This window comes from Cnephaeus nilssonii (assembly GCF_951640355.1).
Source record: "Cnephaeus nilssonii genome assembly, chromosome: 18".
Classification (NCBI taxonomy): Eukaryota; Metazoa; Chordata; class Mammalia; order Chiroptera; family Vespertilionidae; genus Cnephaeus; species Cnephaeus nilssonii.
In genome coordinates this window covers 26707347-26721421 of record NC_137089.1, presented here as the reverse complement: position 1 = coordinate 26721421, position 14075 = coordinate 26707347, and the positions used below count along the sequence as shown (strand labels likewise).

General features: G+C 42.6%; 1 protein-coding gene across 1 annotated transcript in view; it reads left to right on the top strand.

Annotated features, from left to right (window-relative positions):
• Window positions 1–2903, top strand: part of MRPL13 (mitochondrial ribosomal protein L13) — a 28128-nt gene extending 25225 nt beyond the window's left edge. The window contains exon 7 of the mRNA XM_079796357.1: window positions 1121–2903. Within this exon, the coding sequence (XP_079652483.1) occupies window positions 1121–1142 (22 nt within the window). The 3' untranslated portion in view covers window positions 1143–2903. The remainder of the gene's footprint in view (window positions 1–1120) is intronic.
• The last annotated feature ends 11172 nt before the right edge of the window (window positions 2904–14075 follow it).

Sequence of the window (14075 nt, the reverse complement as noted above, 5' to 3'; positions counted from 1 at the left end):
TCAGTGATTCTCTCACATCATTGATGTTTCTATCTCTCCCTCTCCCTTCTTTGCTGAAATCAATAAAAATACACTTTTTAAAATAAATGCACTGTTAAACTTTTTCTAATCAGGCTGATGGTGCAGGGTCAGGAGAAATAAGTGTAAAGGCAGCATTACTCTGCCTCACTGCTACCTGGACAGCCTTTAGTTCAAGGAATATGTAATATCACCGGATTTCCTGGAATGGTTAACTCTAAAAAAATCTCATCTATACAATGGAAATGACTTAAAAGTCGATCAAAGCAACCTTTTACTGTTTGTAAGATTACTCTGCTATCTAAATTTTATTCTAGTCTTAAATATTTTGTTGGAGTAAGCATGATACTGAGAAATATAATTTAGGAATGAAAAGACATAAGACCTATCTGTAATACTTAAGCAATAAAGATAAATATTTTTAAAAGAAGAAGAAAAGACACAAGGCCTAAGGGAAAATAATAAAATACTTTTTTGAGATTTATTATACTTATACCCAATTTTATGGACTTACAATGGAAATTCAGATGCTTTTTTCCCTTAGAAAATAAATTATCTTAATGGAGCAAATAATATTAAGTGTCTCTAATTAAACTGTATCATAAACTATGTGTTTTATAGCTTTGTTTTATTTTATTCACAAACCAAATGGATTTCCCGCCATTTTACAATGAAAACTAAAATCTCCCAAAAGATTTTTCCTGAAGATGTTTTTTTTGTAGAAATGTCCCATTTTCAAGATAATGTAAATGTGTTGGCCTCTATCATTCCTATGTTCTAATTTGAGCCTCTGCATTTTTGAGATGTATTTGTTTCATGTTAATGAGATGCAGTGTTTTGCAAGTATCTAATCATTTAGCCATAATATTGTGCACCACCACCACCTCTAGTGGCAAATTAACCATTTGCACTTAACCATTTTACTTTGTAAGGATTTGGCTTTAGTGTTTTTCACCAAAAACTTAGAAAATAATGTCTAAAGGTGTTTCTCAATGAACAGTTAATGTCATGTGAAATTGGAGAAATAACCTTCCTTCATCAGGCAAGTGAAAATGAAATAATGATTCACGAAGACATAAATGTTGATTTTTTTTTGTTTCAGACCTGAAGATTACCGGCTGTAGAGAAATGAAAATTGCAGAAAATCACAACGAGGTGATTGAAACTTCTTCCTGATGAGTTTCTCCTGACCTGCAGGGCCGAGTGAAGCACTGCTGCATTGGGGTGGAAGCTGTCATGGGCGCTCAACGGTGGTGGAGAAAGGTCAGGAAGGGATCTTCCTTCTTCAGGAAATTGCAATAGAAAACATTCTTTTATAGAACTGCTATCATGTAAACTGGATTTGAATGTTATCAGTGGGGATAAGAATAAAATTGGCTAACTTAGCTAACTTACTTGGCTAACTATTCCATTTTGTATTTTTTTTTTAAAAAAAAACAACAAGTCCTGGGTAGCATTGCAGTGAAAGTTGCCAATAAGGACCCATCTATGCACATTTCCTCAACTTCCCCACCACCCTTCCTGCCAACTGGGAAGAAAGCTGCCTTCACTTTTCCTTCTGTGACTACTTTATCTAACCTCCTGTCCTTCTAAATTCACCCTTCCTCCCAGCAGGGTAAGATTTCCCCTGAAGTATTTACAAACAGCTACCATCCTTTCCCCATCTAGCCTCTCGGCCCCCATGACACCAAAACAAAGTAATGCCTAACTATTCCCTAGAAACCTTACTGCCCACCCTGTGCTGTTTGCAGACCGCTGTGCCATGTCTCCATACCTCCATAGGCTCCTACTCACTTCTGTCCTGGGCACTTAGGTTGAGCTGCTGGAATAATCTAGCAAAATCTGGTCTCCAGAAATTAAATGCTAAACCACTGTATTTGGCCATTTTTATGATGTTTTTTCTTTCTTTTTTCCCTTTCTCTTGCCCTTAGCCAATCAAGGGGTGGATTTCAGACCATCTTTCCCATTCATTCAGCAAAGTGTTTTGAATGCCTGCTACATGCGAGGCACAGTGCTAGGCATTGGGAAAACGAAATTACACATCTTCCCCCAACACATGCCCCAGCAAAGAGTGTACAGGCTACTACAGAGTGGAAAGGAACTATAGAGAGATTGTAAATATGTGCACCCGGTGTCAGAGTTGCTGATATGACAATGTGTGGCCTCTGATGTATGTTTCAGTAGCTGGCATTAAACATGAAGTGTTGCTAGAAACCACTTGCTAGTGTGCAGGGCACAAATGCTTTACATAAATTAATTAATTTAAACCGTACATCAACCCTATAATGTATATAGTGCTATCCTCCCCTTTTAAAAATAGGCATACTGAGGCAGCACTAAGTTAAGTAACTTGGGCAAGGTCACAGAACTGATTTGAATCCGGGTTGATTGGCTCAAAAGCCCATGGCCTTAGCCACTGATAGATGAGAAAAAGTGTATTTATATTTACCTATCACAAATTCTGTAATAACACAAGCATAACCTGGTGCAAGTCAATAGCTGCCATTCACAGCAAAGTGGCAGTTAAGTTGTCGGATCAAAAACAAAGGAAATAGAAATAAAAACTGTCGTCGGACCAAAAAGCTGCACCCCTACTTCACCCCTGACCTCTGACATGGTCATCTTAGTTGAGTACCCATAGGAAACAAGCCCCGAGCTCCTGAGGCAGCAGCTTTAATCAGGAGGAATTTTTGTCTCGTGTATCCTAAGCATCCTATGCCTGATACATAATTCCTGGTTTAGAAAGCTCATGGAAGAAATCCCTTGTTTCAAACAAAACTGCAGGATTTGAAGAGGTGAGATAACATGTTCTATAAGAATATTGAGTCCAAGCATCATAATATTAAATATTCAACCGTCACCCTCGCTTACTGTGGGTGAGAGCACCTTTGGTGAAAGGGCGGGGGTGGGGGGGTGCTGACCCTGCAGACCCATGGAGACCTACACTGGAGCTCTATGTTGGCGAATGAACGCTCCTCCCTGCTGTTAGAGGAGCTAACTCCATTTTGCTTTCGGAGAGAACCAGAGCAGAGGCTTTAGTACCAAATCAACAGCCCATTTGCCATTGCTTGAATGTTTACCAGCCTGACCTGCACATGCCCTAAGAGACCACAACTACAAGCAGCCAAATAAAACCACAACTCTGGTGAAGGAGACCCAGCAACCTGACGAGGGAGGAAGACAGCCTGAGCAAATAGGATCGCAGCTCCTACTGAAGTAAAATGAATAGCCGAAACAGAAGAGAACTTTAAAAAATAAAAATTCTTGCAGAAAAAGAAGGAAACTCTAATCATTTCAAGAATCATTTGGGAAGGAAAAGCAAACTGATGTATATATTCTGTTACTATGTATGTCTGTAATATGAAAATTGGTGCACATAAAGAATTAAGTCATTAAAACCAAACAGATATTTGCTCATATGCAATTTACCACCAGGAGCCGGTGTGCTGCGCTATTGGGTAACACCAGGTAAATGTGAAAAGCATCCAGCTGAGCATATTATTCTCCGCGGGAGAATAATACGAAACACCTTATCTTTCCACTTCACCCAAGTGCACCGCCGGCTGTAGTTTCTCAGTAAAACCTGAGGACGCGTCCTGATTAGAAGTAGCAAAGGCAAAAGGAGCCTCAAGTACTGCAACGTTTCGAAGTAAGAAAATGTGACATTGCAATGACCAGTCGGCCCAAAGTAATACAGTGATGAACATAGGAGACAACACCGAAAACCAACGCAACAGAGAGCTTCATCTTCACTTCCAGTAATTGCCTGCTTTCCTGGTAACTGAAAATGGAAAAGGCCTCCTCACGCAGCCTGAGAGCAGTTGTGTCACCTGATCTCCTCGGGGGCCACAGAACAGCTTCTGTAGGTGGGGCGGCAATGAACACAGCCCTGAGAGTTGGATTTCTGTTGTAAGCCAGTTCGGAGGAACAGAAAAACAGGACAAGAAGTCACAGCCATCTACCCCATGTCATTTGAAAATTGTAAACACCTCTACCAGGCAAACCATCTCTCTCAAAATAACTGTCTTTATTAGGGACTTAAGATGCTTAAATTAAAATTGTGGTAGTTTTCTTGTATCACTTACATGATGGGTCAGTGTTTGAGTTTTCTGCCCCAGCTCCATTTTCCCATACGTCCTGTTATTTTGGGAGCGCAAAATTCCATCGCACAAGGATTCTTTTTTAGGGTTGCATACGCCACGTTGTAGGATTATGGGACATATGTACTCACTGTAATTACTGGTTCATCACATCCTTCAGCACAAGTGGCCACAAGTGAGATACTGTACAAAAGTCTGGTGCCATCTCCTTGTCAGGGCTGGGCCGCAGTAGGGAGCACCTCACTGCAAGACCTCCTGGATGGGCAGAGCAACGCTGTTGTGAGAGCGTATTCACACCAGGTGTGGGATATCTCAGGTTCAATCAGGACCCAGCAGGTGGGCCAACATAAAGCTGGATTCTAACGCAAGTCTTTAAAGCCATCCTTTGCCCAGAATGCAATCCTTTTCTTTCATATCCCAATTTCTACTCTAAATTTACAAAGTGAATGCTAAGGATTGTGGCTAGCCAGATTGATAAATAATGTCCCTATTTAAACATATGGGGCCATGTGCTGGCCCAGACACTAGGACTGGTGGTCGTGAAGCAACGCTGCCATCTTTAAAAGGATCTAAGGGCAGAATTTTGTTTCACTTGCAAGATTTAACCCAAATGAAGGAGGTTTTAAAAAAATATGCATGCGCAAACAAAATGGAAACAGACTCATAGATAAAGAAAAGACTAAAGTAGGGGGAATAGAGGGTGGGAGAAAAAGGTGAAGTGATTAAGAAGTACAAAGTTCCCTGGCTGGTTTTCTCCGTGGTTAGAGTGTTGGCCAGCGACCCAAGGGTCTTGGGTTCAAGTAGCGGGTTTGATTCCCTGTCAGGGGCATGTACCTCTGTGGCAGGTTCCCCAGCCTCGGTAGGGGTGCATGTGGAAGCAACCAATCAATGTTTCTTCCTATCCTTTCCCCTCCTCCTCCCCCCACTCCCCCTCCCTTCCCATTCCCCCTCTCCCTCTTCCTCTCCCTCTCACTCTCCTTTCTCCCACTTTCTCTTGAAATCAATGGAAAAAATAACTATGTGTGGTGCCACGTGGGTACTGGAAACATGGGGGGAGATCACTTTGTAAAGTATATGATTGTCTTACCAATACAAAATAATATTGAGAGTAAACTGTAATTGAAAAAAAAAAAAGTCTCCTGGAAAAAAATGCATGTAAATTGCCGTTTTTATCCTATTCTTACTACAGTTTCTTCTCCTTTCATGCTAATTCCCTCCCAGCCAGATCTCGACACTGCCCCCCTGCCTGTGCCCCCATCTTTCTTTCTATGCTGCAGTCGGCTGATTTGTTTTCCTACCTTCTCCTGGAAAACGGGGTTCGTCCCACCCTCAGCCAAGAACAACATTCAATGTCCAGGTCTTTCCTGGCTGAAAATTCCACCATGGAACAGGTAGCAAGTTCTGAGTGTGCGAAGCCAGAGCCCCAGGAGGGATCCTGCTGCCAATCTCTACAATGCCCTGTTTGAATTGGATAGAACCCTATTTCAGAAGGTCCGATCCTTCCAAGACAGACATTAAGGCTCCAGTTCAACTTAAATACAGGCTCTTACAGAGAAATGGTAATTCCTTCTCTCTCTCGGCCCAAAAACCTAAAATCAGAGTTGAGTACTTTTGCAGCATCACTACTGCTGGGGCTTTGCCTTCAAAGAATGCAAACCTGAGCTCAGCTACTGGTAAAGTAGAGGTAATCACCGCCCCTGAGGGCCAGCTTTAATGAGGCGGGCTGCCAGGAAGCCTGAGGATCCATTTTCCACGTGGAGACAGCACACAGCATCTCTGAAGGAGACACGTGTCTGTGTCACTTCCATTTGGCCCATTAGAAGCTCTTTGATTTCAAACCAATCTTCATTTCAAGGCTGAACTTCGAGCTTACAGCCCTCCCTTTTCAATTCCAACGTTAATACCTATGAAAGGCTTGCAGACAGTGGCGGCCAGAAGACCCTGTGTTGCTAGTGGAACACCTGTGCTTTGTAGGTCGCTGTGGGGCTCCAGCTTGTCAACCTGTATTAAATGGTTCAGAATCAACTCTGAGATGACAATGCCACCTGGCATCTTCGTTAGTCATCACAACTAAAAAGGGCCTTGAGCTTTAGAGAAAATTCCGCATATAAAGCATCTGTCCTTAACTTTTTTGGCAGAGTCACCAAGTGCGAATCAAGAATTTTTATAACTTCTTAGGAAAGTGATTTTATTATTATGCCCTGTTGCTGCACACGGTGTGTGTGCGGAGCAGAAAGTCATGGAGAAATGTGGATGTGGATGTGCTTCAGAAAATTTGATCTGGAAGCCTAAACCTTGGAAGCAGTGGTTACTTGCCTACTCTCCAGTCCATTAACCAGGGATCAATCAGGCAACCAATATTTACATTCCAGAAACTAGTCTTAAGTGCTTGAGATACATATGTGAATAACTTGTATCCTGCTATCATGGTGTTCTGTTCCTGGCACAGACTTCCTAACACCCTTGAAATTTTCTAAATGAGGAGAGTTATAAATGTCTTTTGTTATGTTAATGAGGTGGCTTTTGGAAAGCAGCTGAAGATGGGGGCTGGTTGCCAGGGGGCCAATCGTGATCAGAGAGAGGGTTGGAACTTTTAATCTCACCCCCTGACCTCTAGGGAGGGGAGAGAGCAGGAAGCTGAATCAATCCTCAATGGCCAATGATGTAATCAATCGTGCCTATGTAAAGAAGTCTCCATAAAAACACAGAAGGATGGCGTTCAGAGAGCCTTGAGTTGGCTGGAGTTCAGTTGACTGGGGCTGGGCTCTGCTGGGCTTGCCTCCCAGCCTCAGCGTGGGTGCAGGTCTATTTCATGGGTCTCTGGCTGCCCTAGGGCCAGTGGCCACCTGAGGCAGTTTTTCTCGGTGAAAGGCAGAAACAAGAGAGTAAGTTTATGCAAGCAAATTTCAAACCTATCATTGTATTATCTGCACTAACGTCCCACAGGTCGATGTAAATCAAAGTCAAGGGCTTGGAAGATATTTGCTGCCATGAAGGTGATGGTCGGGGGTGGAGAGGAATGGGTATTTTTGTGATTTCCCCATCACCTGGCTTAAACTCTACACACCTCACTAAGGCCTATAGGACCTGCCTATAAATTTTTGTAATGCCACCTCTCCATTCTTGTCTCCATCCACTCCTATTGTTGGACTTTACATCCCAGTCCCTCTTGAACATTGCTAATGCCCAAACAATCATGCCCTCATGCCTTGTCATGTAATACTCTCTCCTGAACCTATTTCCACCATGTCTGATACATCTCAGTTCTTTCTAGGCATTTGTCGGTATTCTCCCTTGATAGCTTTGTTCCCTGTACATAATATATTATAAGCACTCCCTTATTGTGCTATAATTGCTTATTTCTTCATTGATGAGTTGAGCTTGTTGAGGACTAAGAATGTGTCTTTTCTTTTGTGTATCCCCAGCACCTAGCACAGTGTCTGACTCTTGTAAACCTCTAAAAGAGTGCCTGGCACATAGTAGGTTTATAGTCTATAATAACTGTTGTATGAGTGACAGCAGCTATATTTGCTATGTAATACTAATATATATTTCTGGGCTCTTACTCAATAAAAGTTGATTTCTTTATTATCTAACATTATAATACAAATGTTCCTGATTAGTCACGGACCTCCACAGTCATTTTGGTACCCAAACATCTTCCATCTCCTCATGACTCCACCCTCCTGTGAGACCTTGGGGTCTCTGCATTCAGTTGGCAAATGAGAAAGCAGCAGGTGGACAAGACACACATACTTCTTCATTCCCTTCACTTGGAATTTGGATACATAGTTCATTGGTTGAGAACATGTCTCCTATCTGGGCAATAAGCAGTTTGTATTCAAGAAGAGAATATAGTTTTGGCTGAAGGTAGCTAGTTTCTGACACAGCAGCCAATATGAAATTATCTGAGACCTCGATAGGAGTATTTCTTTGGTGATACGAGAGTTAGAAAGATGAGAAACCCAGACTTTAACCAATTAAGGAAAGAATGGACAGCCAAAACTCCAAGCTAATATAGGTCCCTAAGGAGTAACAAAGCAGGCCATTGCTTCCAAACACACCTGCTGTTTCTGCAGTCAGTGGCTGCTTTGATAGGCATGAAAAAAAAAAAAGTTCAGTGTTAAGGTTTAGAAATACAGTCCAAGCCACAATCTTTCTGGTAACCATCAATGTCAATGTTCAGATGTCTAGGAATATGACAGCAGAAACCATCCTCCCTTTCCACACTGCCAAGCTGCTGGGTCCATGGGCTGCTGGGTAAACAGTCACTGTGATCACGCCCATCCTTGAGAGTTATTTTTAGCCATGCAGGTATAGATCCAATTCCTTCAGAAACCACCCCAGAGAGGGACTGCTAGGTATTTCAGGAGAAGAAATACTTCCCAAAGCTGTAGAATGTGGACAGACGGTTACTGCTCCTGCACAGTCAGCTTTTGAGTTGCACCCAGGTTTCTAGCTTTCTGTTGCTCAGAATCTCCAGCCTGGTTTGATAAAACATGCTCACACTTGAGTGGAATCAGATATAGAACCTGTTGGCGACACTCCAAGAACATGAGCAGGCGGCCAGTGACAAGAGAGATTTAGTTAGCAGGGCCTCCTGTGGTGTCCAAATCTGATAACTGAAATGTTTATAAAAAGAACTCTTTGTGAGTTTCAACCCTTTCAGCCTCTAAATTTCCAGTGCACCGGCACAATACAGACACATACATGAGAAAGGACAAGTAAAGTGAAAACACATGAATTTTCTAATAACCCAATTCTCTTCAATACATCTGTTCAATAACTGAGCACTTTCACATACTAATGATTTCTCCTGGTGAAGGTCGAGCTGATTAACACTTTTGTGACATGATTTTTAGGACATAACAGGGGTAGAGTTTTATCAGGATTCAATGAATTTGATTGAGCCACATGAAAGGACAGTGAAAAATAAAAATGTCTTCAGTAATTAAATGTCTCTATTCTGGCTCACTCAGTTAGTTTTGCTTTGTTACCACACCAGATTCATTTTAGATCTGAAAAGAAAAAGATAGTTTTACTTACCTGGGTTTTGTCATAAAACATCTTTTAATTCAGGTTAATAAAGTTGAATTTCACAACACTGGTGGTGGATATTTTTTAATCAATAAGATAAAATACATTTAAACAAAGAAACAAGCAAGCAACCAAATATGGTTACTCATACCAGCATGTAATTATTATTTAGCAAGGTGCAGAGAAGAAAGAAATCATTACTAACATTTATGCCTTTATTAATGCTACCAAGACAAGCAAGTCATTCCACCACTCCTGGTAATGCAGTTAGCCCTCTGCCCCTTTCATTCTCCTTTTAAAATTGTCATTGCTGCCTGGCTGGTGTTGCTCAGTGGTTGAGCATTGACCTATGAACCAGGAGATCACAATTCGATTTCCGGTTGGGCTCAATCTGCAGTGTGGGGTGTGCAGGAGGCATCCCATCAGTGATTTTCTCTTATCATTGATGTTTCTCTCTCTCCCTCTCTGAAATCAATAAAAATATATTTGCAAAAAAAATGTCATTGCCTACCACCTTTCTAAACATTAGTGCTCATTTTTCTTCATTTATTCCATGCCATTAACTTAAGATATTAAAAAGTTAATAGATCATTTTATAAAGTAGAATTTTACTCTAAAAATTTTTTGTGATTTTCCTGTAAAATATTAAGCTTCTGAAAACACCCTCTTGTTGCAAAATATTTTTTCAAACAACATAGAAACATTAAAGATGAACAGTTAAATGAAATAAACATTTACTTAAAAAAAAGTAAAAGCTCCCTGCAATCCCATACCCAGGAGGTCACCATGGTTATGCATCTGGAGCTTATTCATCCCAACTTTTCAGTCGGATAGACGAACAGTTAATAGGCAAATATTGTAATACTATTCTACCACTTGCTTTTTTCATTTAACAAATATGTATCTTGTGTCAGCCACATTTTCAATCAATTTATTCAGTCTGATAATAAATGTAAAACTATGGTCAAGTATACAAGTATACTCATGTAGTTAATTTTTGTTTTAGAGTTACCCTAAAAAGTATAGAATAATGAGGACTTTGTGGCAAAGAAATTCTCTGGACTCTGAGCTTGTCCAGAACAAATGACCCCTTTACATCAGTGTTTCCAATGCCACATCAAATCAGAATGAAAAGTTATGATTTTTTTTAAACCAAATATTTTGGTTCATACCTTGGAAACCTTCATTCTTCATTTGAACAGCCGTTCTTGTTGAGGACAGGCCCAAAGGGATGAAGTCTTGCCCGGTTATTCCAGCCTAAACCAGTCATCCCCAATCATTCCACCCTGTTCATCCTTCTGAAGCCCCTATCTGCTACTAATACTGTATTTACTCTGGAAAAGGCAGACAAACCTCAAAACCAGCATGCCATTCTAAAACCATTCTCCCTTCCTCCTCAAGTTTCTAATCTTACTTAGTGAAGTTACCATTTTCACCTTCTGCCTGTCCCTCCAACCCCACCCCCACCCCTGCCCAGCCCCTCAGTCATTCAATTCTGCTCATAGTACTTCCCATCAGTTCCCAAAGCTGGCTTCTCCTCTGATTCCTCACTGCACTGTTGTGCTCCAGGCCCTCTCACCTGAACCATTGTAACAGGCAGCATGGTATATACAGGGGAGGGGGCATGAGCTACAGGAGCAAACCAGTCAGAGTTGGAATCTCTCTGTGCCTCTTCTATGTATGTATATATCCTTGGACATGTTACTCACCTTGCATGCTTGATCCTTTGTAAAAAGGGAACACTTAACTTGTAAAAGCCAGTAGTACAAGGCTGCTTTTCATCTTCCTTGATCTTTCCCCAAACTAGTCCATCATATACACTATATTGTGCCTCCAAATAATTTCTAATTAGGTGACTCATCTGCTTAAAGACACCCACTGACTTTCTATGGCCTTCAGGCTGAAATCTGAACATTTTAGCAAAGGATAGCTCTTTCACAGTCTGGTCCAAATGACCTTACCTGCTTCAACTTAGAGCAAGAAGTTAGGAAGGTCCTATGTGCCATTGCATTCATCTTTTTCTCTCCTGCAACCCACTGAACCAATGGTGGATATTAATTAGAAGTTTTCTAGGTGGATGGATGCACGCATGGACAAATACATGAACACACAAATGAACACATGAATGAATTAATTTATAGAAAGACATTTAAATACCTCTTCCTCATATTCTGAAATACCTAATGAATCTGAATTTGTAAGCTTTTATAAAAGCTGGTCATTTGTTTCTAGGAACTATTCCTGTCTCTAGAGAAAAATCTTCCCACAGTGCACAGAGTGTGATTTTTTTATTGTAAATTTTATTTACTTTTTTACCTTTGTTAAAATATTACTGATATTCCCTTCCCCCCCCCCTTTGATCCCATTCTCCCCACTCCCATCCCCTCCCCATGCCTTCACCACACTATTGTCTCTGACCATGGGTTATGCATACATACATATAAATTATTTGGTTAATATCTTCCCACCCCCACCTTCCCTCTGAGATTCATCAGTATGTTCCATGCTTCTATTTTGTCAGTTTATTTTGTTCATGAGATTCTCTGGATCTCTTTTGTTTGTCAGTATATTTTGTTCATGAGATTCCACATATAAGTGAGATATATGATATTTGTCTTTCTCTGATGGACTTATTTCACCTAGCATAATAATCTTCAGGTCCCTCCATATTGCCTCAGAAGGTAAGAGATCCTTTTTTATAGCTGCGTAATATTCCATTGTGTAAATATACCGCAGCTTTTTTTATCCATTCATCTACTGATGGGCACTTGGCCTGTTTCCAGATCTTAGCTATTATAAACTAGGGGCCCGGTGCACGAAATTCGTGCACTGGGGAGGGGTCCCTCAGCCCAGCCTGCCCCCTGTCACATACTGGGAGCCATCAGGGGATGTCCTATGGACCTAAGCCGCAGTCTGGCTTCCCTTTGCTTGAGGCTACCGGGCTGATCAGGGGAAGGCGCCCACCCCATCACCCCTCTGCTGCAGCCACTGTCAGTCACCGCAGCCGCCCAGGTATTTTCATCAACACAGACCCCAGTCCCTTCACCATGAAAAAATGACAACTTTCTTAAAGCATTTTCAAGATGTGTCTTTCATAGAATATGACATTTCTTTATTTTTCTTTTTATTCTTACCTGAGGATATGTTTCCATTGATTTTTTCCCCTTCCCTCTGATCCCAAGCTCAGCCCCTTCCCAAGCCAAAAGCCTCCTCCCCAGGTTTAGGCTTGGGAAGGGGTCCCCCCCCACCTCCAATCTCAGGCTCTGCCCCTTCTTAAGCCTAAAGCCTCCACCCCAGGCTTTAGGCTTGGGAAGGGGTTCGCGCCCCCCCCCCCCCACCTCCAATCGCAGGCTCGGCCCCTTCCCAAGCCTAAAGCCTCCGCCCCAGGTTTAGGCTTAAGAAGGGGTTCCCCCCAGCACTTCCCCAAGCCTAAAGCCTCCACCCCAGGTTTAGGCTTGGGAAGGGGTTCCCCCCAGCACTTCCCCAAGCCTAAAGCCTCCTCCCCAGGCTTTATGCTTGGGAAGGTGTCTCCCCCCCCCCCACACGCACCTCTGATCATAGGCTTGGGCCCTTCCTAAGCCTAAAGCCTCCACCCCAGGTTTAGGTTTGGGAAGGGGGTTTCCCACCCGCACCTCTGATCGCAGGCTCGGCCCCTTCCCAAGCCTAAAGCCTCCGCCCCAGGTTTAGGCTTGGGAAGTGGTTCTCCCCACCCCCACCCCCACCCCCGCCCCTCCCATCGCAGGCTCGGCCCCTTCCCATGCCTAAAGCCTCTGCCCCAGGTTTAGTCTTGGGAAGTGGTTCCCCCCACCCCCACCCCCGCCCCTCCCATCGTAGGCTCGACCCCTTCCCATGCCTAAAGCCTCTGCCCCAGGCTTTAGGCTTGGGAAGGGGACCCCCGTCCCTCCGATCACAGGCTCGGCTCCTTCCCACGCTTAAAGCCTCCGCCCCAGGCTTTAGGCTTGGGAAGGGGACCCCCGCCACTCCGATGGCAGGCTCAGCCCCTTCCCAAGCCTAAAGCCTCTGCCTGATGGCCGGCTGGGAGTGACCTGGGTGCCGAGGAGGTTCCCAGGACCCAGGTATGTATGCAAATTAACCACCATCTTTGTTGGGTTAATTTGCATACTCGCCCTGATTGGTTGGTGGGTGTGGCTTGGGTGTAGTGAAGGTGCGGTCAATTTGCATATTACTCTTTTATTCGGTAGAATAATGCTGCTATGAACATTAGATTATAAGTGATACTGCGCTAGGATGAAATGATTCTAAACATTTATTCAGCAGCTGGCAAGTGTTAAGCACACTGTAGGCAATCTGAAACCTCTTAAAGAACGTACATAAGTAATATGGGAGCACAGAGGTTAAAGAACTAACTAGAAAAGGTGACTGTGGTGTCATAATTATCAAGGTTTTCCAGGTGGTTGTGTTGGGGCTCAGGGAAGGCTTCAGAGGAGCCTTGCTGAGTTTTGAAGAATGAGTATGAATATAAGTAGGGTGAGGCAGAAAAGTAGGGCTTTCTGAGCTGCAAAAAGAAATCATGTCAAAGATAAAGAAATGAGAGGGCATGCAACAAGCATTTTGTAACTAGTTCATTGTGGCTGTAGTTTGGAGAATATTTGACTGAGAGATACGTTTAAAATAAAATAGAAAAAAAAATAGGTTGGAGAACTTGTGCAAACAAAAATGGAAGGATAGTAGAAGGCAGGATACTCTCCAGGTGATCTCATTCATTCCTGTGGCCTAAATACTACCTACATGTGCATGACCATTAAACCTCTATCTCCGGTCCTGATACCTCTTCTAAGCTCCAACTCTCCTTTTAACACCTCTCACTCAGTTATCTCATAAATAGAACTCTTTAACCACTCCACCCAACTCTAATTTCCAGAGGAATATATGTATCTCCATCCACCTAGTTGTTAGTCT